The sequence below is a fragment of the Micromys minutus genome (genome assembly GCF_963924665.1).
Source record: "Micromys minutus genome assembly, chromosome: 22".
Lineage (NCBI taxonomy): Eukaryota > Metazoa > Chordata > Mammalia > Rodentia > Muridae > Micromys > Micromys minutus.
Window position 1 is genome coordinate 7,306,383 of NC_137957.1, and position 23,933 is coordinate 7,330,315.

The 23,933-nt window shown below is 56.9% G+C and overlaps 1 protein-coding gene across 1 annotated transcript in view; it reads left to right on the top strand.

Annotated features, from left to right (window-relative positions):
- Positions 1-21,580, top strand: part of LRP1 (LDL receptor related protein 1) — a 74,999-nt gene extending 53,419 nt beyond the window's left edge. Inside the window, exons 43-89 of the mRNA XM_080935572.1 lie at positions 1,692-1,896; positions 2,163-2,355; positions 3,071-3,196; positions 3,325-3,453; positions 3,595-3,714; positions 4,350-4,463; positions 4,847-4,996; positions 5,082-5,204; positions 5,405-5,521; positions 5,648-5,776; positions 5,986-6,108; positions 6,187-6,327; positions 6,477-6,667; positions 7,145-7,328; positions 7,508-7,593; positions 7,769-7,888; positions 8,185-8,372; positions 8,490-8,695; positions 9,128-9,316; positions 9,744-9,892; positions 10,217-10,310; positions 10,713-10,829; positions 11,022-11,141; positions 11,393-11,515; positions 11,632-11,757; positions 12,125-12,241; positions 12,854-12,960; positions 13,051-13,183; positions 13,985-14,104; positions 14,430-14,552; positions 14,819-14,959; positions 15,043-15,177; positions 15,254-15,373; positions 16,224-16,492; positions 17,408-17,586; positions 17,982-18,088; positions 18,292-18,408; positions 18,752-18,928; positions 19,021-19,161; positions 19,265-19,438; positions 19,623-19,784; positions 20,137-20,311; positions 20,430-20,531; positions 20,681-20,745; positions 20,850-20,940; positions 21,029-21,173; positions 21,306-21,580. Coding sequence (XP_080791698.1) covers positions 1,692-1,896; positions 2,163-2,355; positions 3,071-3,196; positions 3,325-3,453; positions 3,595-3,714; positions 4,350-4,463; positions 4,847-4,996; positions 5,082-5,204; positions 5,405-5,521; positions 5,648-5,776; positions 5,986-6,108; positions 6,187-6,327; positions 6,477-6,667; positions 7,145-7,328; positions 7,508-7,593; positions 7,769-7,888; positions 8,185-8,372; positions 8,490-8,695; positions 9,128-9,316; positions 9,744-9,892; positions 10,217-10,310; positions 10,713-10,829; positions 11,022-11,141; positions 11,393-11,515; positions 11,632-11,757; positions 12,125-12,241; positions 12,854-12,960; positions 13,051-13,183; positions 13,985-14,104; positions 14,430-14,552; positions 14,819-14,959; positions 15,043-15,177; positions 15,254-15,373; positions 16,224-16,492; positions 17,408-17,586; positions 17,982-18,088; positions 18,292-18,408; positions 18,752-18,928; positions 19,021-19,161; positions 19,265-19,438; positions 19,623-19,784; positions 20,137-20,311; positions 20,430-20,531; positions 20,681-20,745; positions 20,850-20,940; positions 21,029-21,173; positions 21,306-21,446 — 6,604 coding nt within the window. The 3' untranslated portion in view covers positions 21,447-21,580. The remainder of the gene's footprint in view (positions 1-1,691; positions 1,897-2,162; positions 2,356-3,070; positions 3,197-3,324; positions 3,454-3,594; positions 3,715-4,349; positions 4,464-4,846; positions 4,997-5,081; positions 5,205-5,404; positions 5,522-5,647; positions 5,777-5,985; positions 6,109-6,186; positions 6,328-6,476; positions 6,668-7,144; positions 7,329-7,507; positions 7,594-7,768; positions 7,889-8,184; positions 8,373-8,489; positions 8,696-9,127; positions 9,317-9,743; positions 9,893-10,216; positions 10,311-10,712; positions 10,830-11,021; positions 11,142-11,392; positions 11,516-11,631; positions 11,758-12,124; positions 12,242-12,853; positions 12,961-13,050; positions 13,184-13,984; positions 14,105-14,429; positions 14,553-14,818; positions 14,960-15,042; positions 15,178-15,253; positions 15,374-16,223; positions 16,493-17,407; positions 17,587-17,981; positions 18,089-18,291; positions 18,409-18,751; positions 18,929-19,020; positions 19,162-19,264; positions 19,439-19,622; positions 19,785-20,136; positions 20,312-20,429; positions 20,532-20,680; positions 20,746-20,849; positions 20,941-21,028; positions 21,174-21,305) is intronic.
- The last annotated feature ends 2,353 nt before the right edge of the window (positions 21,581-23,933 follow it).

Genomic DNA, 23,933 nt, shown 5'->3' on the forward strand with positions numbered 1-23,933 from the left:
ACCATCCCACAAAGCAGCTCTGCCAAATTCTTAACCCACGGCAAGCCCATTTGGTGCTCCGTTGTGGGTGTGGTCTAGGCTGGACCTGAGAGTGTAGAAGTCACTATAAAGCCAGACGCAACATGTCAAGAAACAAGACTTGGGCCGGGCAAGGTGGTCCATGCCTGTAATCTCAGCACTGGGGAGGTGGGCGTAGGAACAGTGGGAGTTGAGGTCATTAAGGTACTATGTAACTAGCTAAGAGGGGTAGCCCGGGATACATCAGACTCTATCAGGGGAATGGAGAGAGGAAAGGAGAGAGAGAAAGCCTGCTACAGCTGCTGCCCCCGGACAGGCTGAATGGGTTGCCACCTCCAACCATAAAGGATCCTCTCCCTGGCTGGGTGTGGTGATGCGCTTGGGAGGCAGAACAGGCGGATCTATGAGTTCAAGGCTGGGCTGGTCTATAGAACCAGTTCCAAGACAGTGAGAGCGATAGGAAACTTGGTCTCACAACAACAAAACAATCCAGTCCTCGAGGAATGGGTCCTCGGGGGCCTCTAAGCAGGAGGCAAGGGTTTTGCTGTGGTTGAGCTGGAAGGACTTGAATGTAGCTCAGTTGGCAGACTGTTTGCCCAGCACATGTATGGTAGTGTGTTCCTGTAATCCCAGTGCTTGGACAGTGGAGGCAGGGGGATCAGAAGGTGAAGAACATCAAGGCCAGCCCAGGCTGGAGATGCTGGATCGAGAAGAGAGAGAGGTATTAAACAGACAGGTTACAAGTTCTTCAGTTAGTCAGAGAAGGGAGGGGCTGAGGCCCAGGTGACCAGGTCTATTCTAAAACAGTTCGCCACCCCAGGTCCAGTGAGTGAGTCAAACTGTGAGGGTGACCCCACCACCCCCATCCTGCCCAGGTCCCCACCACAACCCCACAAACAGTGGGGCATGGCTAGGCCCTTTTGTTAAAGACTTATTTATTATACATAAGCACACTGTAGCTGTCCTCAGACACACCAGAAGAGGGCATCAGATCCCATCATAGATGGCTATGAGCCACCATGTGGTTGCTGGGAATTGAACTCAGGACCTTTGGAAGAGCAGCCAGTGCTCTTGGCCTTTAAGCCATCTCTTCAACCCAAGAAAACTATTTTTGAGGCTACAATCCACGTATGCCCAAGGAAATAGTCAATACTTACGGCTTTCCCCGGGTGTTTTGGTGCTGGGGAAGGAGTTAAATAAACTCATGGAAAACTCCCATTGAGATGAATACACGCCACTTAATTTTTTCAACCTTCCAAATCAATATTATCCTCACTAAATAAGAGAAAACTAAGTCAGAGTGCTCAGGCAAGTTGCCTAAAGTAGGCAGCCTACTACTCTATTTTTCCCAGCCTACCTTGCTGGAAAGTGGTGCAGCCAGGCCTGGGGGCTGGGAGGTGACTCGCTTGGCCACACAGCCTCCGGTCTCAGCAGATGATTCTTCCCATGTTGCAGTGTGCGTCTATGGGCACACAGTGAGACCTAGCCGTGTAGCGCAGTAACAAAGCTCCCTGGCTGGGCTATTGTCGGGCACCAAGGCCATGTTGGCTTGGCTTCCGTGGCTCCGGGGCTGTGATGCTTATCCTGGGTTCTAGTTGACTCCGAGGTTGGCCCATGTCCTCCAAGGCCAACAACCCCTTAGGGTCCTGATCCCTTTGCCTGTTTCCCATCAGCCTAATGTTCTGGACCAATTGGAACGAACTTCACCCAAGCATCATGCGGGCAGCCCTATCCGGAGCCAATGTCCTGACCCTCATTGAGAAGGACATTCGCACGCCCAACGGGTTGGCCATCGATCACCGGGCCGAGAAGCTGTACTTCTCAGACGCCACCTTGGACAAGATTGAGCGCTGCGAGTACGACGGCTCCCACCGCTATGTGAGTGCGTGGGGTGGTGGGTCGGGAGATAGGAGAAACCAAGTCAGGATAGAGCACCAGACGGGGAGACCCAGGACACAGTGAGGCTAAACATTCCCAGTCGAGTTCTTAACTGTGGGTAGCCTTTGCCCTGAGTGATTCTGACACCGCGTGGACAAGGGAGAAGGCAAGATGCACCCAAATCCTTCTCAGATGTTCTGTGACTCCCCACGTCCTCCTTGCCTGCCCTCACTGTGGCGTTAGCACCCATGCTCCTGTCTCAACAGGTGATCCTCAAGTCCGAGCCCGTCCACCCCTTCGGGTTAGCAGTGTACGGAGAGCACATTTTCTGGACGGACTGGGTGCGGCGGGCCGTGCAGCGGGCCAACAAGTATGTGGGCAGCGACATGAAGCTGCTGCGAGTGGACATCCCCCAGCAGCCCATGGGCATCATCGCTGTGGCCAATGACACCAACAGCTGTAAGTGGGGCCTGCACACACATGTGTACATGACACTCTTGTCTCTCCCAGGACTTCTTCTGTACAGATAAATACCTTTACATACCTTTGGCCCCCAGAAACTCCAAAAGCCCTAACATTCCTCAAACCTAGCTCCCTCGAGATGTCTGTGTGCATGATACTTTGGGTTCATCTCATGCAACTGGACACACACACACACACTCATATTGCTCATGGCTCTAGGTTTGTTCCATCCCAGGAGATCCTGTCACTCAGCCTAATAATTCCATCTGCCTAGAGCCACACCCTAAACCTCACCTCATACCCATAGACCAGGTGTAGCCCGCCCTCCCCTCCCCCAGCCTGCACATAGACATACACACCTACACCAGGGCCTCTCATTCGTGTGTGTGTGTGTGTGTGTGTGTGTGTGTGTGTGTGACTAACAGATACAAGGCTTTCCTGAGCCTCCTGCCTGCTCCTTGCATACACTCTTGGCCAAAACTTAACCTAGCATCTCACCCCAAGATTCATCCCAAAGCCCTCTGTGCCCACATACCTCACAGCCTCAGCACCCCATGCCAGGTCCTCCCCCCTGCTGTGAACCCCCATAGCTGCTGGGGTCCTGCAGAGCGCTGGAATGTTAGGGGGCATCTTGGGAGTGTCCAGATCAGAGAACGATCTTCAGCTCGCGGTCCCCCCCCGCCCCCCCCCCCCCCCCCCCGTCTCTACTCAGGCGAACTTTCCCCGTGCCGCATCAACAACGGTGGCTGCCAGGATCTGTGTCTGCTCACCCACCAAGGCCACGTCAACTGCTCCTGTCGAGGGGGCAGGGTCCTCCAGGAAGACTTCACCTGCCGGGGTGAGTGGGTTGATCTGGGGCAGGGACTGCTCTGGGGTGTCAGCACAAGAGACACGCTTCCAGACTCCAGCCCAGGCTACAAGGCTGTGCTCTGGGCCGAAACTCACGAAACCTCCCCCGCCCCCCAGCTGTGAACTCCTCTTGTCGGGCACAAGATGAGTTTGAGTGTGCCAATGGAGAGTGTATCAGCTTCAGCCTCACCTGTGACGGCGTCTCCCACTGCAAGGACAAGTCTGATGAGAAGCCCTCCTACTGCAGTAAGAGCCCGCTCCAGCCCCTGCGCCACAGCCTGAGCTCACAAAGTGCAGAGCTAGACCTTAGGAGGGGACCAAACAGTCATGGGGGTGGGGGCTGCCTCCCCCATGCCTGCTGTGACCACGCACACCCTGCCCTCACAGACTCACGCCGCTGCAAGAAGACTTTCCGCCAGTGCAACAATGGCCGCTGTGTGTCCAACATGCTGTGGTGCAATGGGGTGGACGACTGTGGAGACGGCTCCGACGAGATTCTGTGCAACAGTGAGGAGATTGCTGTACCCCAGCCTCCCGCCTCACCCCTGCCTCACTCCAGCCTCCCATCTCACCCCGGCCCTCACTGTAACCTCCTGCCTCACCCCAGCCTCCCATCTCACCCCTGCCCTCACCACTGCCTCCTGCCTCACCTCAGCCTTCTGCCTCACCCCTGCCTCCCACCTCACCCCTGCTCTCACCACTGCCTCCTGCCTCACCCCTGCCCTCACCACTGCCTCCTGCCTCACCCCTGCCCTCACCACTGCCTCCTGCCTCACCCCTGCCCTCACCCCAGCCTCCTGCCTCACCCCTGCCCTCACCCCTACCTCCCACCTCACCCCTGTCCTCACTGTAACTTCCCGCCTCACCCCTGCCCTCACCTCAGCCTCCCACCTCACCCCTGCCCTCACCTCAGCCTCCTGCCTCACCCCTACCCTCACCTCAGCCTCCCGCCTCACCCCTGCCCTCACCTCAGCCTCCTACCTCACTCCTGCCTCACCCCTGGTTTTTAGTCTCTACCCAGTCCTCATTCTGGCTGAGCATTTGTCCCTAGGCACTTTGAGGACAGGCTGGAGCTCTGTCCTGGGCCTTTGTGGCCCTGCAGAGGAATGCTGACCTAATGGTACTGGTGGGCCCTGTTTTAGAGACCGCCTGCGGTGTGGGTGAGTTCCGCTGCCGGGATGGATCCTGCATCGGAAACTCCAGTCGCTGCAACCAATTTGTGGATTGTGAGGATGCCTCGGATGAGATGAACTGCAGTGAGTGACAACCTGCCCATGACTGACAACCTGCCCATGATTGACAGCCTGCCCATGACTGACAGCCGGCCCATGACTGACAGCCGGCCCATGACTGACAGCCGGCCCATGACTGACAGCTGGCCCATGACTGACAGCTGGCCCATGACTGACAGCCGGCCCATGACTGACAGCTGGCCTGTGACTGCTTTTCCTAGCCCATCTCTGTCCCCTAACCCAGACAGTAGCCTCTATCCTCTCTGGCCTTGCTTTATCTCCCTCTAGGAGGTAGTGAGTCAGTAGGCAGAAGGCACCAAATCTGAAACCATGAGGGTACCACAGGGTCAGAGTGTGTCTTAGAGGGGGCTGGGTGTGACCCCTCACCCTCCCTCTCCCTCCACCAGGCGCCACAGACTGCAGCAGCTACTTCCGCCTGGGTGTGAAAGGCGTCCTCTTCCAGCCATGTGAGCGGACCTCGCTCTGCTACGCGCCCAGCTGGGTGTGCGACGGTGCCAACGACTGTGGAGACTACAGTGACGAGCGCGACTGCCCAGGTCGGCAGCGGTGGCCTGTGGATGGAGGACAGGAGGCCGGGGGGCCTGGGGCTGGGAGTGTCTTCACGCCTCCCTCTCCCCCCAGGTGTGAAGCGCCCCAGGTGCCCGCTCAATTACTTCGCCTGCCCCAGCGGGCGCTGCATCCCCATGAGCTGGACGTGTGACAAGGAGGACGACTGTGAGAACGGGGAGGACGAGACCCACTGCAGTGAGTGTCGAGCCGTCACACCCACCTCACAGTTCCTATGGAGAGAAGCCTGGGTTCCCACCATCCCTCACCCTCTCAGGCTCCAGAATAGGGTCACTCCTTCATCGTGTGACCAGCCTCTCACGGAGGGATGCCGCAGGCACCTGCGCCGTCTTTCCCTGTCTGATCACTGTGTCCACCCCCCCCCATGTCTATTCCAGACAAGTTCTGCTCGGAGGCCCAGTTTGAGTGCCAGAACCACCGGTGTATCTCCAAGCAGTGGCTGTGTGACGGCAGCGATGACTGTGGGGACGGCTCTGATGAGGCGGCTCACTGTGGTAAGGAGTGTCCTGAAAACTCCAGGAGACACTTCGGTCCTACCCCCTAAGGAGGAGTCCTGGGGGCCATGTTGTCATGGCTGCCCAGTCCCCTCCTGAGTCCGTGTCTCCTTGCCCCTCACACAGAAGGCAAGACTTGCGGCCCCTCCTCCTTCTCCTGTCCCGGCACCCACGTGTGTGTCCCGGAGCGCTGGCTCTGTGACGGTGACAAGGACTGTGCCGATGGCGCGGATGAGAGCATCTCAGCTGGCTGCTGTGAGTGAGGAAAGGGTGGGCAGCCGGCATCACAGCCTTGCTTTGCGAACGCTGGCAAACGAGGTCGAGGGTTGGAAGAGCTTCAGTGGGAGCCGTAGGGGCTGCTCCTGGATCCAGACGCCTCTCGTTCTGCCCAGAGCCTCGGGATGTGGGATGTGGGTGGGCTGGAGCCAGGCAGGCCTGAGGAGGGACTCTACCTCCGTCCCCAGTGTACAACAGCACCTGCGACGACCGTGAGTTCATGTGCCAGAACCGCCTGTGTATTCCCAAGCATTTTGTGTGTGACCACGACCGCGACTGTGCCGACGGCTCTGATGAATCCCCTGAGTGTGGTGAGTCCCGGGACTGGAGGAGTAGTCCTGCCTAGCTGCCCTGGGGGTCCAGCCTCATCATCCCCTTCCCCACCACAGAGTACCCAACCTGCGGCCCCAACGAATTCCGATGCGCCAATGGGCGCTGTCTGAGCTCCCGCCAGTGGGAGTGTGATGGGGAGAATGACTGTCATGACCACAGCGACGAGGCGCCCAAGAACCCACACTGCACCAGCCCAGGTCGGCCTCTAGGTGGCGCCCTCCCTCCTCTACTCCCGTGACCCCACTGACCTGCTCCTGCCACCTTCCACATCCGCCTCTAGGTGGCGCCCTGCCCCTTCCTCCTCCTCTCCTGTGACCCCACTGACTGGTTCCGCCACCCTCCACAGAGCACAAATGCAATGCCTCATCACAGTTCCTGTGCAGCAGTGGGCGCTGCGTGGCTGAGGCGTTGCTCTGCAATGGCCAGGACGACTGCGGGGACGGTTCAGACGAGCGTGGCTGCCACGTCAACGAGTGTCTCAGCCGCAAGCTCAGTGGCTGCAGTCAGGACTGCGAGGACCTCAAGATAGGCTTTAAGGTACGTGTGGATCCAGCCAGAACCCTTTGCTCCTCCCCCTCATTTCCGGGCAGACAGAAGGCCCTCTCCAGTTAGACAGTCTCCGTTAGAGCCAGCGGGGTGTGTTCGCGGATAAGATGAAGCCTGGGAGAGAAGAGAGCGGGTCGTCAAGCAGACACGTTGCTCTGGAGTTCAAGCTAAAGGCCCAAGCCTGAAGGAAGAATTATCACCCCAGAGAGGCTATTTAAATCCCCCAAGGAAGTGAATGTAGTTGATAAAAAGCCTTAGCCAGCACTAAGCTATACCGAGGGATCGAGAGGTGAGGGACACCACCGAGGCAGAATGACCGCCAATGAGGACAACTCCGGGGAACCGGATGCACGGATTGCAGCCAGTGTGCCTTCCCTTTCCCTCCAGAGGGGCTCTGGCCGCCCCTTTCCAGAAAGGGAAGCGCAGACTCCAGCCGCGTCCTCAGCTGCATATCCCTTACCCCCACAGTGCCGCTGTCGCCCCGGCTTCCGGCTAAAGGACGATGGCAGGACCTGTGCCGACGTGGATGAGTGCAGCACCACCTTCCCCTGCAGCCAGCTCTGCATCAACACCCACGGCAGTTACAAGTGTCTGTGTGTGGAGGGCTATGCGCCCCGTGGCGGTGACCCCCACAGCTGCAAAGCTGTGACAGGTGAGACAGGCACTTGGAGGGTGAGATGTGTCGCAGTCAGCTGTGAGCTTGGGCAGTGGGCGGCAGGTAGGGTGGTTTGATAGAACATAGCTGGAGATAGTGGGGGGAGGGGAAGGACCAGTGCGCCAGAGTGGGCATACCTAATAAGCCAGGCGCTAAGCCGGGACCCTCCCCTACAGACGAGGAGCCGTTTCTCATCTTTGCCAACCGGTACTACCTGCGCAAGCTCAACCTGGATGGCTCCAACTACACACTGCTTAAGCAGGTGCCCAAATCAAGCCTTCCTCACACCCGCTACCTGCCCGGGCCCAGTACGGCCTCCCCAGTTCTTCCCACCGGGGGCCTGATTGTCTGCTACTCCCTCTCCCTCTAACCATCCTTCCCCAGATCCGCCCGTGCCCCTGGGGAGGCTGACTTTCCTGTCCCCATCTCAAACCCAGGGCCTGAACAACGCAGTCGCCTTGGACTTTGACTACCGAGAGCAAATGATCTACTGGACAGACGTGACGACCCAGGGTAGCATGATCCGAAGGATGCACCTTAATGGCAGCAACGTGCAGGTGAGAACAGAGCTCGGCCCGTGTGACACGCACCAGGGGCCCTGGGGCGGAGCGTCACACCCTCCCCACAGTCCTCTGCTATAAGATTGCCTCTTCTCTCAAACCTGTCAACACCGCTTCGCCGTCCTCTAAACTCAAAGCGTGCAAGCACATGAGCTCCTGGTGAGGGAACATTCTAGAAGCATCACCTCCCTAACAAAGCCAACAGGGGGAGCTGTGCTGCATGTTACGGGAGAGAGAAGCCATGTTCCAGAGACAGAGCGTTCCACCAGCCCCTCTTTCTCTGCTCCTTACAGGTTCTGCACCGGACAGGCCTTAGTAACCCAGATGGGCTGGCTGTGGACTGGGTGGGTGGCAACCTGTACTGGTGTGACAAGGGCAGAGATACCATCGAGGTGTCCAAGCTCAACGGGGCCTATCGGACAGTGCTGGTCAGCTCTGGCCTCCGTGAGCCCAGGGCGCTGGTGGTGGATGTGCAAAACGGGTGAGTGGACAAGAGGGGTTAGAGGACCTCTGGGAAACACTCAAGCCCGGTCAACCTGCAGGCTCCTGGTGGGAACAGTCTCTAGACTCTTAGGGTCCCACTGTTCCCACCTGCCAGGTATCTCTACTGGACAGACTGGGGTGACCACTCACTGATTGGCCGGATCGGCATGGATGGGTCTGGCCGCAGCATCATTGTGGACACTAAGATCACATGGCCCAATGGTCTGACCGTGGACTACGTCACGGAGCGCATCTACTGGGCCGATGCCCGTGAAGACTACATCGAGTTTGCCAGTCTGGATGGCTCCAACCGCCATGTTGGTCCGTATGCTAGTGAGGCTGCCTGAGGCCTAGGGGAGGGGTCTAAAGGGTTTGGGGTGGGGCAAGAAGGTATAGTATACAGAAACCACAAATCAGGGGTCTTGGGGGTTCTCTGGGACTGGCTCAGACACCAGGCTCCTTAGAGGAAAAGATCTATCTCCTGTGCAGCATGGGGATAATGGCCTGAAGGGTGGGCTCATGAGGACTTCCTGAGAACACCCGTGTTTTGTGCTTCCTCAGAGGAGCTATGTCCTACTCCAGAGCAGCAGTGTGGCTGTTAGACTGTCATTGTACAATCGTAGAAATATCTGGACCCGGGATTCATTCCTATCTCAGGGTTGTGCTGAGATTTAAGGAGGTCAGGTAGGCACGGAACCCAGGCTGTACGTGGTGCCAACTACTGTGGTGCCTCCCCTGCATGCCCTCCCACAGTGCTGAGCCAAGACATCCCACACATCTTTGCGCTGACCCTATTTGAGGATTATGTCTACTGGACAGACTGGGAGACAAAGTCCATCAACCGGGCCCACAAGACCACGGGTGCCAACAAAACAGTCCTCATCAGCACCTTGCACCGGCCCATGGACCTACATGTCTTCCACGCCCTGCGCCAGCCAGATGGTAAGGGAGCAGACACGGCAGGGGAGGTACGGGAACAGTGGTCCAGGGATGAAAGGCTTGTTCTCAGCAAGGGTAAAGCAAGACACACAGCCTCAGCTGGACTTTCTGCTCCTCCCCTCTTAGGCACTAACTGAGCATCCCTACCAGGTCCCAGATGTACAGAGGATACAGAGATAGCTTCGGTTGCCCTGGGTTCAACATGGGGTCTCTGCAACCAGGCCCTGAGGTAGTTAGAGAGTCCATAGATTAGTGAGTGTGGGCAAAGAGACAGATTCTGGGCAGGATAGAGATCTACCCTGCCTCTGTGTGGGACTGGAGCAAGCTAGACATCCTTTAGAAGGCTGGAAACCATTCCCAGCAGGACCCACCCTCACAGTCAGAGCAGCAAGTGGGCAGCCATGACCCTTCAACCTCTTTCCTCTGGCAGTACCCAATCACCCCTGCAAAGTCAACAACGGAGGCTGCAGCAACCTGTGCCTGCTGTCCCCTGGGGGTGGTCACAAATGTGCCTGCCCCACCAACTTCTATCTGGGTGGTGACGGCCGGACCTGTGTGTCCAACTGCACAGCAAGCCAGGTGAAGTTCCTCTCAAGACCCCCACACTACAGCACCCCAGTCCCCTGGCCCCAAACTCACTCCTGCTTCTTGGCATCCACTAATGCCTGCACATCTGGCATTCCTGTGCCAGCACCTGCCCCACAGCAGCGATCCCTCACCTGCCATGCTCTCCCCATACGGACACCCCTCGCCTGGTTTTCCTAGATTCACCACAGCCCCGCTTTCTGTCCAGCTCACAAACTCTAACACCACCTAGTCTTTCTCTGAAACATTTCCACTCCGTGAAAGAAAACCTGAGTTCCCCGTTCCCCCTCCACCCCCTCTTGCCCACCTGCCCTCCAGTTTGTATGCAAGAATGACAAGTGCATCCCCTTCTGGTGGAAATGTGACACAGAGGACGACTGTGGGGACCACTCGGACGAGCCTCCAGACTGTCGTGAGTGTCCTCGCTGTCGCAGGGGGGACCTCAGTGGCCCACTTTCTCCCTGCTTCTTCTTTGTGTGTGTGCTCGAATGCCTGTTTGTGTGGGGCGGTGTGCCCGTGTGTGTGCGTGCACCTGCATGTGTTTCTGTGTGCACATGTATGTGTATGTGTGTGTGCATCTGTGTCTGTGTGTGTGCCTGCCTGTGCTTGTGTGTCTGTGTATGCACGTGTGTGCCTGCATGTGTGCAGTGTGCATTTGCCAGTGCAGGCACGCACATACCATGTTGGAATGTGTGACAGTCAGCTTTCTCTTTCCTCGCTGTGTTTGAAGATCACTGGGTGATCAGGGTTAAGGGGCAACGCCTGTGCGCTGACCCGTCTCCCACCCTTGACACTGAGCCTCCCTTCTCGGCAGCTGAGTTCAAGTGCCGCCCAGGCCAGTTCCAGTGTTCCACCGGCATCTGCACCAACCCTGCCTTCATCTGCGATGGGGACAATGACTGCCAAGACAATAGTGACGAAGCCAATTGTGGTAAGGAGCTCCCAAGTACCAGCCTTTCCTTTCTCTGAACGCCCGAGCGCTGGGAAAGGATATGCCAGCCTGCGGCAGCTTTCTCCTCAGGAAACACTTCTGGGCTTGGGACTGCAGCCCACCCCTCCCCTACAAGCGACATGGAGATACTTACCCGCCCTGAGCTCTCTACCTCTCCTCCTCCCTCTCCAGACATCCATGTCTGCCTGCCCAGTCAGTTCAAGTGCACCAACACCAACCGCTGTATCCCTGGCATCTTCCGTTGCAACGGACAGGACAACTGCGGGGACGGAGAGGACGAACGGGATTGCCGTACGTGCCAAGTTCAGGGAAGTGGGCAGGGGACACTGGCACACACCGTAGTTGCCCACTGCTTCCCGTAGAGGCACTGAGTTGGCTCTGTAAGGGGTGGGACATTAATCACATTGGAAGTTTGCTCATAAAAGCGCTGTGCTCCGTATGGACAGCCTGCAGAACCAGGCTGGGGATAATCATTCCTTCCTCCTGACCGAAGCCATGAGGAGATACAGGGTGGGGTCCTTACCCTCCGTCCTGTCTTGCAGCTGAGGTGACCTGTGCCCCCAACCAGTTCCAGTGCTCTATCACCAAGCGCTGCATCCCCCGAGTCTGGGTCTGCGACAGGGACAATGACTGTGTGGATGGAAGCGATGAGCCTGCCAACTGCAGTGAGTCCCCGTCGCCCTCGTGGCCTCTGTGGCTCCATTACCCCAGCACACAGACCCCTCCCTTGGCTGCCACCCTTGCCCGGGGACTCCTCCTCACCCAAGCTGGTGCCTTGCAGCCCAGATGACCTGTGGAGTGGATGAGTTCCGCTGCAAGGACTCTGGCCGCTGCATCCCCGCCCGCTGGAAGTGTGACGGAGAAGATGACTGTGGGGATGGTTCTGACGAGCCCAAGGAAGAGTGCGGTAAGCCCGGCCATCTTGAGAGGATGGCACTTTGGGATTATGGGTAAAATGAAGTTTGGTAGTAGGCCTCTGGCTGCCCGCTGGCTGGGTCCCGGCATGACCCAGCGTACGGCTCTTGTGGACTCAGCAGGGCTGATGGGAGACACTTTCCCGGTAGTGCCCACCACCTCTGAATCCTGCTGCCCCTCAGAAGAGAATTATGCAGAATCTGCAGTACCCTCTCTGTTCATCTGCCCCCCTCGTGCCCTGAGATCAGCTGCCTATCCCCACACACTTTGCCAGTGTTGCCCATGGCAAGAGAGTCAGTGTCTGAGCCTCAGAGCAATGGCCACCCCCAATATCTGCCTCCGCGTCCTGCCTCCCCCAGATGAGCGCACCTGTGAGCCATACCAGTTCCGCTGCAAGAACAACCGCTGCGTGCCGGGGCGCTGGCAGTGTGACTATGACAATGACTGTGGGGATAACTCGGACGAGGAGAGCTGCAGTATGTCCCACCTCTTACCCCACCCGCTATTCCTTTCCCAGGCCTCAGCACCTCCCTCCTACCCCTGTGCAGGGGGCGGCCTCCCAGGGCAAGGGGGTCAGGTACCCCTCCCCTGCGCTCCACCCCACCCTGCGTCCTGTACTTGAGCTTGTGACATTTCATCTCATCTCGTGTTTCTCTCCATTTTCACACTGTCCTCTTGGGGTTGCAGAGGTAGGTGTCTCTGGTGTGCCCCTGTTCCTGCCAGCTCTGCCTCTGCCTGGAGCCCCGCCCATCCCTGTGCCATGCTGGTCTGCCTACCATCCTTAACCAGCCTCTTCCCCAGACCTGGCGCTTGTCTCGGTGGTCTTGTTCTCCCCCCACCCCACGTGGCCTGTCCTAAGGACGGGACCAGGGACCCGTGCCCTCTCCTATGTGTCTGTACCCTCTGGGCACAGTCAGTCTCGTGAGGACAGCCAGTTAGCTGCCTACCGTCGGCTGAGTGTCTCGATCAGTACACCAGTTAGCTGCGGCCTCTTCACGGATGTAGGAATGAGTGCTGTACTTGGAGTTAGTATTTCTGAGGGCTGGAAGTGCCCTTTGCCCACCCTGCCGGGGCCTCTCTCTCCTCAGCGCCGCGGCCGTGCTCTGAGAGTGAGTTTTCCTGTGCCAACGGCCGCTGCATCGCTGGGCGCTGGAAGTGCGACGGGGATCATGACTGTGCCGACGGCTCCGATGAGGTGAGGGGAGTTCAAGGCAAGGGGTGGTCTCGGTTGAATTAGGGCAGGACCCCAAGGGCCTGATTGGGCTGCTGGTCCCCGTGTCCACAGAAAGACTGCACCCCCCGCTGTGACATGGACCAGTTCCAGTGCAAGAGTGGCCACTGTATTCCCCTGCGCTGGCGGTGTGATGCGGATGCTGACTGTATGGATGGCAGTGACGAGGAGGCCTGCGGCACTGGGGGTGAGTGAGCCCCCTTCATCCTCTTTTGCTCAGCTATAAGCTGTAGGCATCTTTATTCACCAATAAAGGGATAACTTGGGGGACAGAGTTACATCATCACTTGGATCCCTGTGAGAATCTCCTCATCCCTGGGGGCAACCAGGACCAGTATTTAACAACACAATACCTAGTGATACAATACAATGTAACAATATAACAACAGTGATACAATACAATGTAACAATATAATATCAGTGGTACAATACAATGTAACCTCAGCAGTACTCTAAGCTTGCTAAGGGGGCTCGCTAGGTAGAGATTCAGCAGAAGCCTGTAGTCCACCCATTCCACTCACCTTCCAGCCAGTAGTTCTTGCTCCTCTTCCTTCCCTGAGGCAGGCCGTGAGCCAGGGCCTGCTACAGCCAGACATGCCTGGGCTCTCACCCACGCTTGTCAGAAGAGAAGCAAGGGTCTCACCTGCAAGGCAGCCTTCTAGCTCTGCCCTGTGGGCTGATGGGAGCAACCGAAGCTAAGTCTCCTAACTGCCGCATATCTGAGCCTGCCAAAGACAATTCTAGACTCAGGTGTCTGACCTCACCTAATGAAGGAGAGCATCCTAAACTGTTGACACTGCCCTGTGTAGCCTCTCCTTCCCCTAAACTCCAGAGGAATCGCACTGCACCTCTGCCCACTGGGCAGGAAAAGAAGACTGAGTTTGATTCAGGAGCTAATTCAGCTCAGTCCCGCCCACAGAGGAGGGATGGACAGCATCCTAAGCCACAGCTGTGTTCATTCTTACCCCTCTGTTCCCCCTGTACCCAGTGAGGACCTGCCCCTTGGATGAATTTCAATGTAACAACACCTTGTGCAAGCCACTGGCCTGGAAGTGTGACGGGGAGGATGACTGTGGGGACAACTCTGATGAGAACCCTGAGGAATGCGGTAAGATATAGGGTGGAAGACTGGAGAGGTGGCTCAGCGGTTAAGAGCACAGACTGCTCTTCCAGAGGGTCCTGAGTTCAGCTCCCAGCAACCACATGGTGGCTCACAACCATCTGTAATGGGATCTGATACCCTCTTCTGGTGTGTCTAAAGACAGCTGCTCAGCGTACTCGTATGCATTAAATAAATAGATTTAGGGTGGGACAAGATTAGGGGTTGCCCACGGCAAGGATGCCGGGATGTGAGTCCCACACTCCCCAGTCACCAGCTCCCCCTACCACTTGCCCCCAAGACCGACCATGGTTCTGTCTCCTGGCTTCTACAGCCCGGTTCGTGTGCCCTCCCAACCGGCCTTTCCGCTGCAAGAACAACCGCGTCTGCCTGTGGGTTGGGCGCCAATGTGACGGCACTGACAACTGTGGGGACGGGACTGACGAGGAGGACTGTGGTGAGCTGACAGCAATATGCAGGGGTTGAGGGGAGCAGACATTGCTGTAGGCCTGAAGACAGGTCTCTAAATCTGGGGAGAGTGGAGCCCTTGGGAAAGGTGTGGGAGGCCTTCTGGGGCTCTGAGTGCAGATTCAGCACACACACACACACTCACACACACACCCTCAGCTTGACAAGCAGCCAGGACACAAGGCTCACAAGGTCTCTGAGGATGTAGGAGTAGCATACTCAGTACCAGGAGCCTGAAGCCTCTCCCCTCCCCAGAACCCCCGACAGCCCAGAACCCCCACTGCAAAGACAAGAAGGAGTTCCTGTGCCGGAACCAGCGCTGTCTGTCAGCCTTGCTGCGCTGTAACATGTTTGATGACTGCGGTGACGGCTCTGATGAAGAAGACTGCAGCATTGGTAGGGCCAGGCCTGAGAGCAGAGGGTGGGGGGCCCCAGGGGGTGAGGCTCTGGGGAAGGAATCCACCGTCTGTCCCCCACAGACCCCAAGCTGACCAGCTGTGCCACCAACGCCAGCATGTGTGGAGACGAAGCACGTTGCGTGCGCACTGAAAAGGCTGCCTACTGTGCCTGCCGCTCCGGCTTCCATACTGTGCCGGGCCAGCCTGGATGCCAGGGTAGGAAAGCTGGATGGGAGATGGGGCAGGAACCCTAACTCCTAGACTCCCCCATGACCCCCAGTGTAACCCCCAGACATCAACGAGTGCTTGCGCTTCGGCACCTGCTCCCAGCTCTGTAACAACACCAAGGGAGGCCACCTCTGCAGCTGCGCCCGCAACTTCATGAAGACACACAATACCTGCAAAGCTGAAGGTGCTAGAATCGGGAAGGATCCGGAAGAACCGGAAGGGTGGGCGGGGTGGAAGGGTGGGCGGGGCGGAAGGGTGGGCGGGGCGGAAGGGTGGGCGGGGCGGAAGGGTGGGCGGGGCGGAAGGGTGGGCGGGGCGGAAGGGTGGGCGGGGCCAAACCACATCAGCTATAAAATGAGCTGGCCCGTTGCTCAGGCATGGGCGCCCAGACACTAGGACGCCATCCCAAGCAAAGCAAACATAGGAAAGGTAGAAGGCACCGGCTGGCTTTCCGGAGAAAGTCTATGAGAATGGCATTCCCATGTAACACAAGCGTCCCCCTACCATAGGTTGAGGGTACTCATGGTCACATGGGTCCACCTGCATGTAACCTTTCATGTGACCGTGCTCACACACCGTACACTCATGGCATGTATATACACACTCCGGTGTATACATACAAGTCTCAGGCCACGCACACATACCCCATGTCCATGTACCCTCTCAGCATTTATCACAGTCTGTGGCAGACCTACATGGTGGTGCTACCCAGGGACCACAAGACAGAATTCCTGGAACTGTCAGATGGGAAAGCAGGTAGCACAAGGGTGGATTTCGGAAGGATCCGGCTATTCTGGATCAGCTTAGGGCACAGGTTCGAGCCCTCTGAGCTGCCGTTTGCCACCAGGGCCTGAACCATCTCTTTCTGTCTAAAACAAATGGTCTGCTTACATTGGAGGCTACTGTAGCGTCACAGGGTCTTGGGTGGAAGTCACCTACTCCAGTACTTGGACATATGAGTCCCAGGGATGTAACTCGGGGTTCTCATGTCTACCTTTCAAGCACATCTGATAGGTAGTCCCTTAACCTGGCAGGCTCTGAGTACCAGGTGCTATACATTGCCGATGACAACGAGATCCGCAGCTTGTTCCCGGGGCACCCCCACTCGGCCTACGAGCAGGCCTTCCAGGGTGACGAGAGTGTCCGCATAGACGCCATGGATGTCCACGTCAAGGCCGGCCGTGTCTACTGGACTAATTGGCACACGGGCACAATCTCCTATAGGAGCCTGCCCCCTGCCGCCCCTCCTACCACCTCCAACCGTCACCGGAGACAGATCGACCGGGGAGTCACCCACCTCAATGTAAGTGTCCAGCTGGTCAGAGACGGGCTGGAACAGCTCCAGGACAGGGCTGACTTGGAAAGGACGATGTGGGAGCTGGGAAAGCAGAAAACTAAAAGACAGGGGCGTCAGGCCTGCCTGCTGGGCACAGATAACAGCCAGAGCAATAACAAGTATCCGTAGACGGCCCTGCCATGTGGTGACATGGGACACCAGGGCAGAAGGGTTCTCAGCGGCGTAGCCCACTCTGATATCTCCATGTCGGAACTGGCCAATGTGCTTAACGGCGTGGGTTTCACTTCATCAACAAGATGAGCAACACCTCTCCTGGGCTTAAGTAGAGTTCAGAGGTGGAAGATATATACCTGATCTTATAAGCTTCTTTGTAGAGCTGGCTGCTGGGTTTGAATGAAGGACTTCATGGATCTAGCCAATGGCCTTAGCAGTGAGCTACACTCCCAGCTTTGTAGATGCCTTTTTAAAAAAACAGTTTGTGTGCGTGTGAATGTATATGTGCATGTGTGTGAGTGTGCGTGTACATTGTATGTGCATGCGATGGTAGAAGTCAGAGGACAACTTTAAGTGTCTCCTTTTCTACCAGGAGTTCCAGGGATTGAACTCAGGTCCTTAGGCTTGGCAGCAAGCTCCTTTCCCCACTGAGCCACTTCCCTACTCCCACCCCATAGCCTTTCTATGCCGGGCATAGTGGCTCATGCCTGTAGCTCCAGCTGTGGAGTAGCAGAGGAAGGAAAATCAAGAGAAAAGGGTTAGCCTGGGCTACACAGTGAGGCCCAGGTCAGCCTGGGCTAGGATAGAGAGCTATTCAAAAACGAAAGAACCTAGAGTCTGGTCATGTCAGTGTGGGCAGATGGGAGGATGGGGTGACAAGCAGGGAGACAAAAGATGGCGGTCCCTGAACACGTGACCCCCACTTAGATTTCAGGGCTGAAGATGCCGAGGGGCATTGCCATCGACTGGGTGGCCGGGAACGTGTACTGGACCGACTCCGGCCGAGATGTGATTGAGGTGGCACAAATGAAGGGCGAGAACCGCAAGACGCTCATCTCGGGCATGATTGATGAGCCCCACGCCATCGTGGTGGACCCACTGAGGGGGTGGGCACGGGTCCTGGGGGGAGGTATCTGGGCTGGTGTCATGAGGCCCTCAAGACAGGTGGTAGGGACATCCACAGGCAGGGAACAGAGACCACAGGCTTCTAGGCTACCCCAGTCCTGGCCCTCCCAAAGCACCGTCGGGGACTCCCCGGTTGAATAGCTCACTTCTGCTTTACTGGCACGTGCAGCCAAGATCTGGGCCCCCCGAAGGGGCAGCTCTCCCCACTCTGATGCTACTGGTTTAGCACACTGTAGTTAGAGCAGACGAGGCTAGCCTGGGTCAGGGTGCTTCCTCACAAACCCAGGAGAGTTCACACCAGGCCAGGTGCCCCCTGTTCCCTCTCGCTCTGTCTCCTTGGCCCTGGGGCCCAACCCACTCATTTCTCCCTTCCCAGCACCATGTACTGGTCAGACTGGGGGAACCACCCCAAGATTGAAACGGCGGCGATGGATGGAACTCTTCGGGAGACCCTCGTGCAGGACAACATTCAGTGGCCCACAGGTCTCTGGGGAAGGGTGGGCTCTGATCACAGCTGCTTCAAAAGTCACCCCTGCAGGCCGAGGGGCGGTTGGTGTCCAGCAGACCAGGCTGAGGGCCATGGGAGTGCAGGGTAACACTGCCGTGGATACCGGGCAGAGTCGGCTCTGTTCTCTGCGCCCAACCTGGTGTGACAGAAGCTGATCCCTGACGCGCTCTCACCCCAGGTCTGGCTGTGGACTATCACAATGAACGGCTGTACTGGGCGGATGCCAAACTTTCAGTCATCGGCAGCATCCGGCTCAACGGCACTGACCCCATTGTGGCTGCTGACAGCAAACGAGGTTAGAGGGCGCTGGCAACCTTGATCCCCAACATTGTCAACAGGCTTCCCACTGAACCCCCACTGAACCCAAAGGCCTCACTTTACTGCTCACACTCTTCGGAAGCCCGGCACCCGGCCAGCCTGTGGGCCTGCGCCCCCTGACCATGTATTTGCTCTACCAATGAGTTTCAAGTTGTGTGGGGTCAGCAGAGGTGGGGGAGCTGAAGTCTCCCGTGACCCCAGAAGTCTTGGGGGTGATGAGACCTTTTGCCAGCAGCAGGGATAGTCTGTTCTGGATATGCTAAGTCTGAGGTGCCCACGCTGACAGGCATCTTAAAGACCTGACTCTCCCCCAACCCCAGGCCTAAGTCACCCCTTCAGCATCGATGTGTTTGAGGACTACATCTACGGTGTCACCTACATCAATAACCGTGTCTTCAAGATCCACAAGTTTGGACACAGCCCCTTGATCAACCTGACTGGGGGCCTGAGCCATGCCTCTGACGTAGTTCTGTATCATCAACACAAGCAGCCTGAAGGTGCTCCAGAGAGAAGACCCGGGGAGGGTGCAGTAAGAAGGGGGGTGTTCTAAGTCCCGAGGCTCAACATTAACACGTCCACTCACCTGCAGTGACCAACCCCTGCGACCGCAAGAAATGCGAGTGGCTCTGTCTTCTGAGCCCCAGCGGGCCGGTCTGCACCTGTCCCAACGGAAAGAGGCTGGATAACGGCACCTGTGTGCCTGTGCCCTCTCCAACACCCCCTCCGGACGGTATGCGCACCCCTTTCCCGGGTACCCGAGGAGCCCCTCCTTATAGCCTCTGGCTCCCCTGACCTTGTTCCCCTTCCTGTGCCCTGATGGGTTCTTACTGCAGCCCCCAGGCCTGGAACTTGCACCCTGCAATGCTTCAATGGTGGAAGCTGTTTCCTCAATGCTCGGAGGCAACCCAAGTGCCGATGCCAGCCCCGTTACACAGGCGACAAGTGTGAGCTGGACCAGTGCTGGGAATACTGCCACAACGGAGGCACCTGCGCAGCTTCCCCATCCGGTACACCCCCAGCCAGGACTGGTCCTTTCCCAGCATCCTGGCCCCTAAGCTCTCCTTGCCTGGTCCTGCAATTGTCTCCTCTCCATCTGACTGTTGCTTCCCTGGGATTCAATTCCCTCCAGCTCCGCTATAGGCCCAGTGGTCCCCAGGGCCACGGTCTCACTGAGGGATCCTCTCCCACCAGGTATGCCCACGTGCCGCTGTCCCACAGGCTTCACGGGCCCCAAGTGCGCCCAGCAGGTGTGTGCCGGGCACTGTGCTAACAACAGCACCTGCACCGTCAACCAGGGCAACCAGCCCCAGTGCCGGTGTCTGTCTGGCTTCCTGGGTGACCGTTGCCAGTACCGTGAGTATTCACCCCAACCCCGGGAAAGGAAGAGGGGAGCAGGCACCCAAAGGGGCAGTTCGAGAGGATGGAAGCCGTATGCAGAGGAACCAAGCCCAGGCTGGAACACTGACCACCATGGTGGCACACCTTCCTGGTATAGGGAGCCTCCAGGTGTCAGGATCATTCAAAAAAAGGAATGCCCTGTCTGAATGCTTAGGGACATCCTAGTGTCCTGGGGTCTGTGACAGGCCATTAGGGGGCTCAGGAGGAGGTGGGAATCGTCCATATGTCCTGGACAGTCCTTGACCCTGCCTGGTGGATCCTCATGAAGGTGGGGTTTGAAGTACTTCCTCTCCACTCCCAACCACAGGGCAGTGCTCTGGCTTCTGTGAGAACTTTGGCACGTGTCAGATGGCCGCTGATGGCTCCCGACAGTGCCGCTGCACTGTCTACTTTGAGGGACCAAGGTGTGAGGTGAACAAGTGTAGTCGCTGTCTCCAAGGAGCCTGTGTGGTCAATAAGCAGACCGGGGATGTCACCTGCAAGTGAGTGGGGGTCCTGCCTTCACATTCTGCCCCGAGGCAACTGTCTGCCCCCATCCTGCCCCTTCCTGCCCCGCCCCTTCTGCGAGCCCCAACTCCAGATTTTGATTCCTTTCCACAGCTGCACTGATGGCCGGGTCGCCCCCAGCTGTCTGACCTGCACTGATCACTGTAGCAACGGCGGCTCCTGCACCATGAACAGCAAGATGATGCCGGAGTGCCAGTGAGTTGGGCCTGAGCCTCACGAGGCACAGCCCGGCCCCTCCCCCTCAAACCCGAGCAAAGGAAAGAGGACGTGACCGCCTAGTCCCTACAGCTAAAGTGGTCGTGGAAGGGATGCCGGCCCACTGAGTTTTGCTTTTTTGCCTGCAGGTGCCCGCCCCATATGACAGGACCCCGGTGTGAGGAGCAGGTTGTCAGTCATCAACAGCCTGGGCGTAAGTGGAGGGCGGGGCTGCCAAGACATCAAGACATAGAGCAAGAGCCTTGTGCCTCCCATCTCCCTAGGCTTCAGACTCCGTTTTCCCACTTCTCTCTCTAGATATGGCCTCCATCCTGATCCCTTTGCTGCTGCTGCTCCTGCTGCTTCTGGTGGCAGGCGTGGTGTTCTGGTATAAACGGCGAGTCCGAGGGTGAGCCACTAGGAGTCTGGAAAATTCTGGCTTGTTATTTTACAAATCTGATGGCCTCACCAACATCACGACTCCTGCCTCCCTCCAGGGCTAAGGGCTTCCAGCACCAGCGGATGACCAATGGAGCCATGAATGTAGAAATCGGAAACCCTACCTACAAGATGTATGAAGGTGGAGAACCCGATGATGTTGGGGGCCTACTGGATGCTGATTTTGCTCTTGACCCTGACAAGGTATGCCGGGGGCCATCGGAGGGACCTCTGGAGCAGGGTCCAAAGGCAGGGGGTGATCAAGGTAACCAGAGATAGGGACTAGGGTAGTCTAATCATATGGACCTCAGAGATTTTTTTTTCATTTCTTTGCAGCCCACCAACTTCACCAACCCAGTGTATGCCACACTCTACATGGGGGGCCATGGCAGCCGCCACTCCCTAGCCAGCACGGATGAGAAACGAGAACTTCTGGGCCAGGGGCCTGAAGATGAGATAGGGGATCCCTTGGCATAGGGCCCTGCCCCAGCGGACGTCCCCAGAAAGGCCCCCTGCCACACGAGTCTTTCAATGAGCCCCCTCCCCAGCCCTGCCGGATGTACAAATGTAAAAATGAAGGAATTACTTTTTATATGTGAGTGAGCAAGCGAGCACAGTATTATCTCTTTGCATTTCCTCCCTGCCTGCTCCTCAGCATCCCCCCCACTGCCTGAGGGGGCAGGGAGGGCTCTGTGGCTCAAAGGTACGAAGGAGTCCACATGCGCTCCCTACATGCCCCACAGAAGCAGGCAGCACAGCCTGTACAGGACACTGGACAGGGCTCCGGTGTCCCAGCTTTCCTCTTCTTGGCTCTCAGGGGTTAGTTCTGGGGAGGCGGAGGCCTCTGCTGACCCTGTCTGGGAGATTTGGCTCTAGCTGAGGTAGGAGTTTTTTAGTTGAGGGAAGTCACTCCAAGCCCCGGCTCTCACTTTTAGGGGCACCTCTGAGATAGTCATGCTCAGCATCCCTTCCAGACAGGCCCTCCCCTCTCCAGTGCCCCCTCTGTGGCTCCTAGGGCTGAACACATTCTTTGGTAACTGTCTCCCAGCCTCCCCTCCCCTGAGGACCAGGAAGAGTTGGGGCACACCAAGGAAGGGCAAGCGGGCAGCCCCATTTTGGGGACGTGAACGTTTTAATAATTTTTGCTGAATTCCTTTACAACTAAATAACACAGATATTGTTATAAATAAAATTGTAAAAAAGGAAAAAAAAGAAAGAAAAGAAAAAAAAAAACCCACTGTGTCTGCATGCTAATGTGAGACTTTGGGAGCTGGGGCTGCGCTTGCCTGTTTCAGCCACCAGAGGGAGCCTTGCTGCGTGCTGGAGGCTGGCCTGAGAATCCCAAGGTCCACGTCTCCAGCCTCACTCCATCCTACGGTCTTGCTATGGCAGGGAAGAGCTGTTTTTCTTGGTGTAATGACCTTGAGCCTTGTGATGTGACTTATGCTGGTTGGATCTGGTGTCCCTGGTCCTAGCACATTGACTTTGAGATAGATGTGTTTCACTGTACACCTGCCCTACACTGGCCACCCTAGAAGAAGAAAGTACACTGGGCAGTGAGGCCTTCAGGATGGTCGGCCTGCTACAGCTCCCTGGCTCCTTTTGAAATGTTGACATCTTACTCTATGATCTACGAGTAAAACCCTGGCTGTGAGGCCAGAGGATGGCTCAGTGGGCAAAACACTTGGCTGTGCAATCCTGGTGGCCTGAGTTTTTGCTCTTGGAACCCATTTAAGAGTGGGGAGGACCAACTCCATAAAATGATTCTCTGACCTCCATGTGTGTGCTTGGGACAGATGCACACCCAGAATTTTTTTTTTTAATTAGATACCTGGATTAAGGGAGGAGCTAGAGGAGAGGAGAGTCCGCAGGGCTGTTTGCCCATCAATTTCCAACATACGAATCTCTCACCAAACATTGCAGACATTCCAGGACTTGTCTGGGAAAAGGCTTACACTAAGTTGTTCCAGATCTCCTTGGACCTCTTTCTAACGGGAATGAACCCCTTACAGAGGATTATTGCAGCTTTATACTGTCCAGGACTGGGGGAGGGTTAGAACCCTGCTCTCCCAACAGCAGCAAAGAATGCCTCCCAAAGGAGCAATCCAGCAATTCACCCCTGACCCTCCCTGGCTTCCCCCCCCCCCCGGGTATTTCTCCCTCGATTTCTCCCTTCAGGGAAGCTTATGGTTAGATGTACATCCAGAAACAAAACCGTCCCTTCCCCTCATGCTCAATCCTATCTCTAACTTCATCCCTGAAGCCTGCTCTGAGCTCTTCCTAGCTTCCTCGGACTTCTTGGGGCTCTGGGATGAGCAATCCTGCTGAGAATAAAATGAGGGTGGGGATGGGGGTCATTGTTGATCCTTAAGTGTTGGCTTGTGGCTCCTTCTGGCCACCAGGTGGCGTCTACACTGCTGTAACGCTGCTTATCCTAAAGCTCTCCACACCAATTATGCACCTGCCACTGAGGACCCCAGCCCAGCCTCTCACTTCCTTCCCTTGGGCTATTTCGCGCTGACCCTTCCACCCTCTGTCAGCCATCTTCTTTCCTTCCCCCAGAGCCTGCTCCTTCCCCACCACCAGCAGTCCCACCCACCCTCTCATCCCCCCTCCTGCCAGCCTGCATCTGTAGCCCCCCGGGGAACCACTGATTCTCTGCCTGTCACCTCAAGATCCCCGGTAGAGCAAGACGGACCTCAGCTGCTGCTTTTGAAAGCACACCCCTTCGGTTAGCACCCTCCCTCTACTGGCCAAGACCAGAAGGGTGCACCCGCTCCCTACCAACCACCCAGCCAAATGGAAGGGCGTCTCAAAAACCAAAAAGACACTGACTGATCCACATCAAATTGAAAAGCAGATATTCTCAGATGGAAAGATTCAGGGACAGAGGCAAAGATGACGCAGAGATGAGTACTGTGTAGATGTATATGTGAGCACACACTTGTAATCTCTGGGAGAACT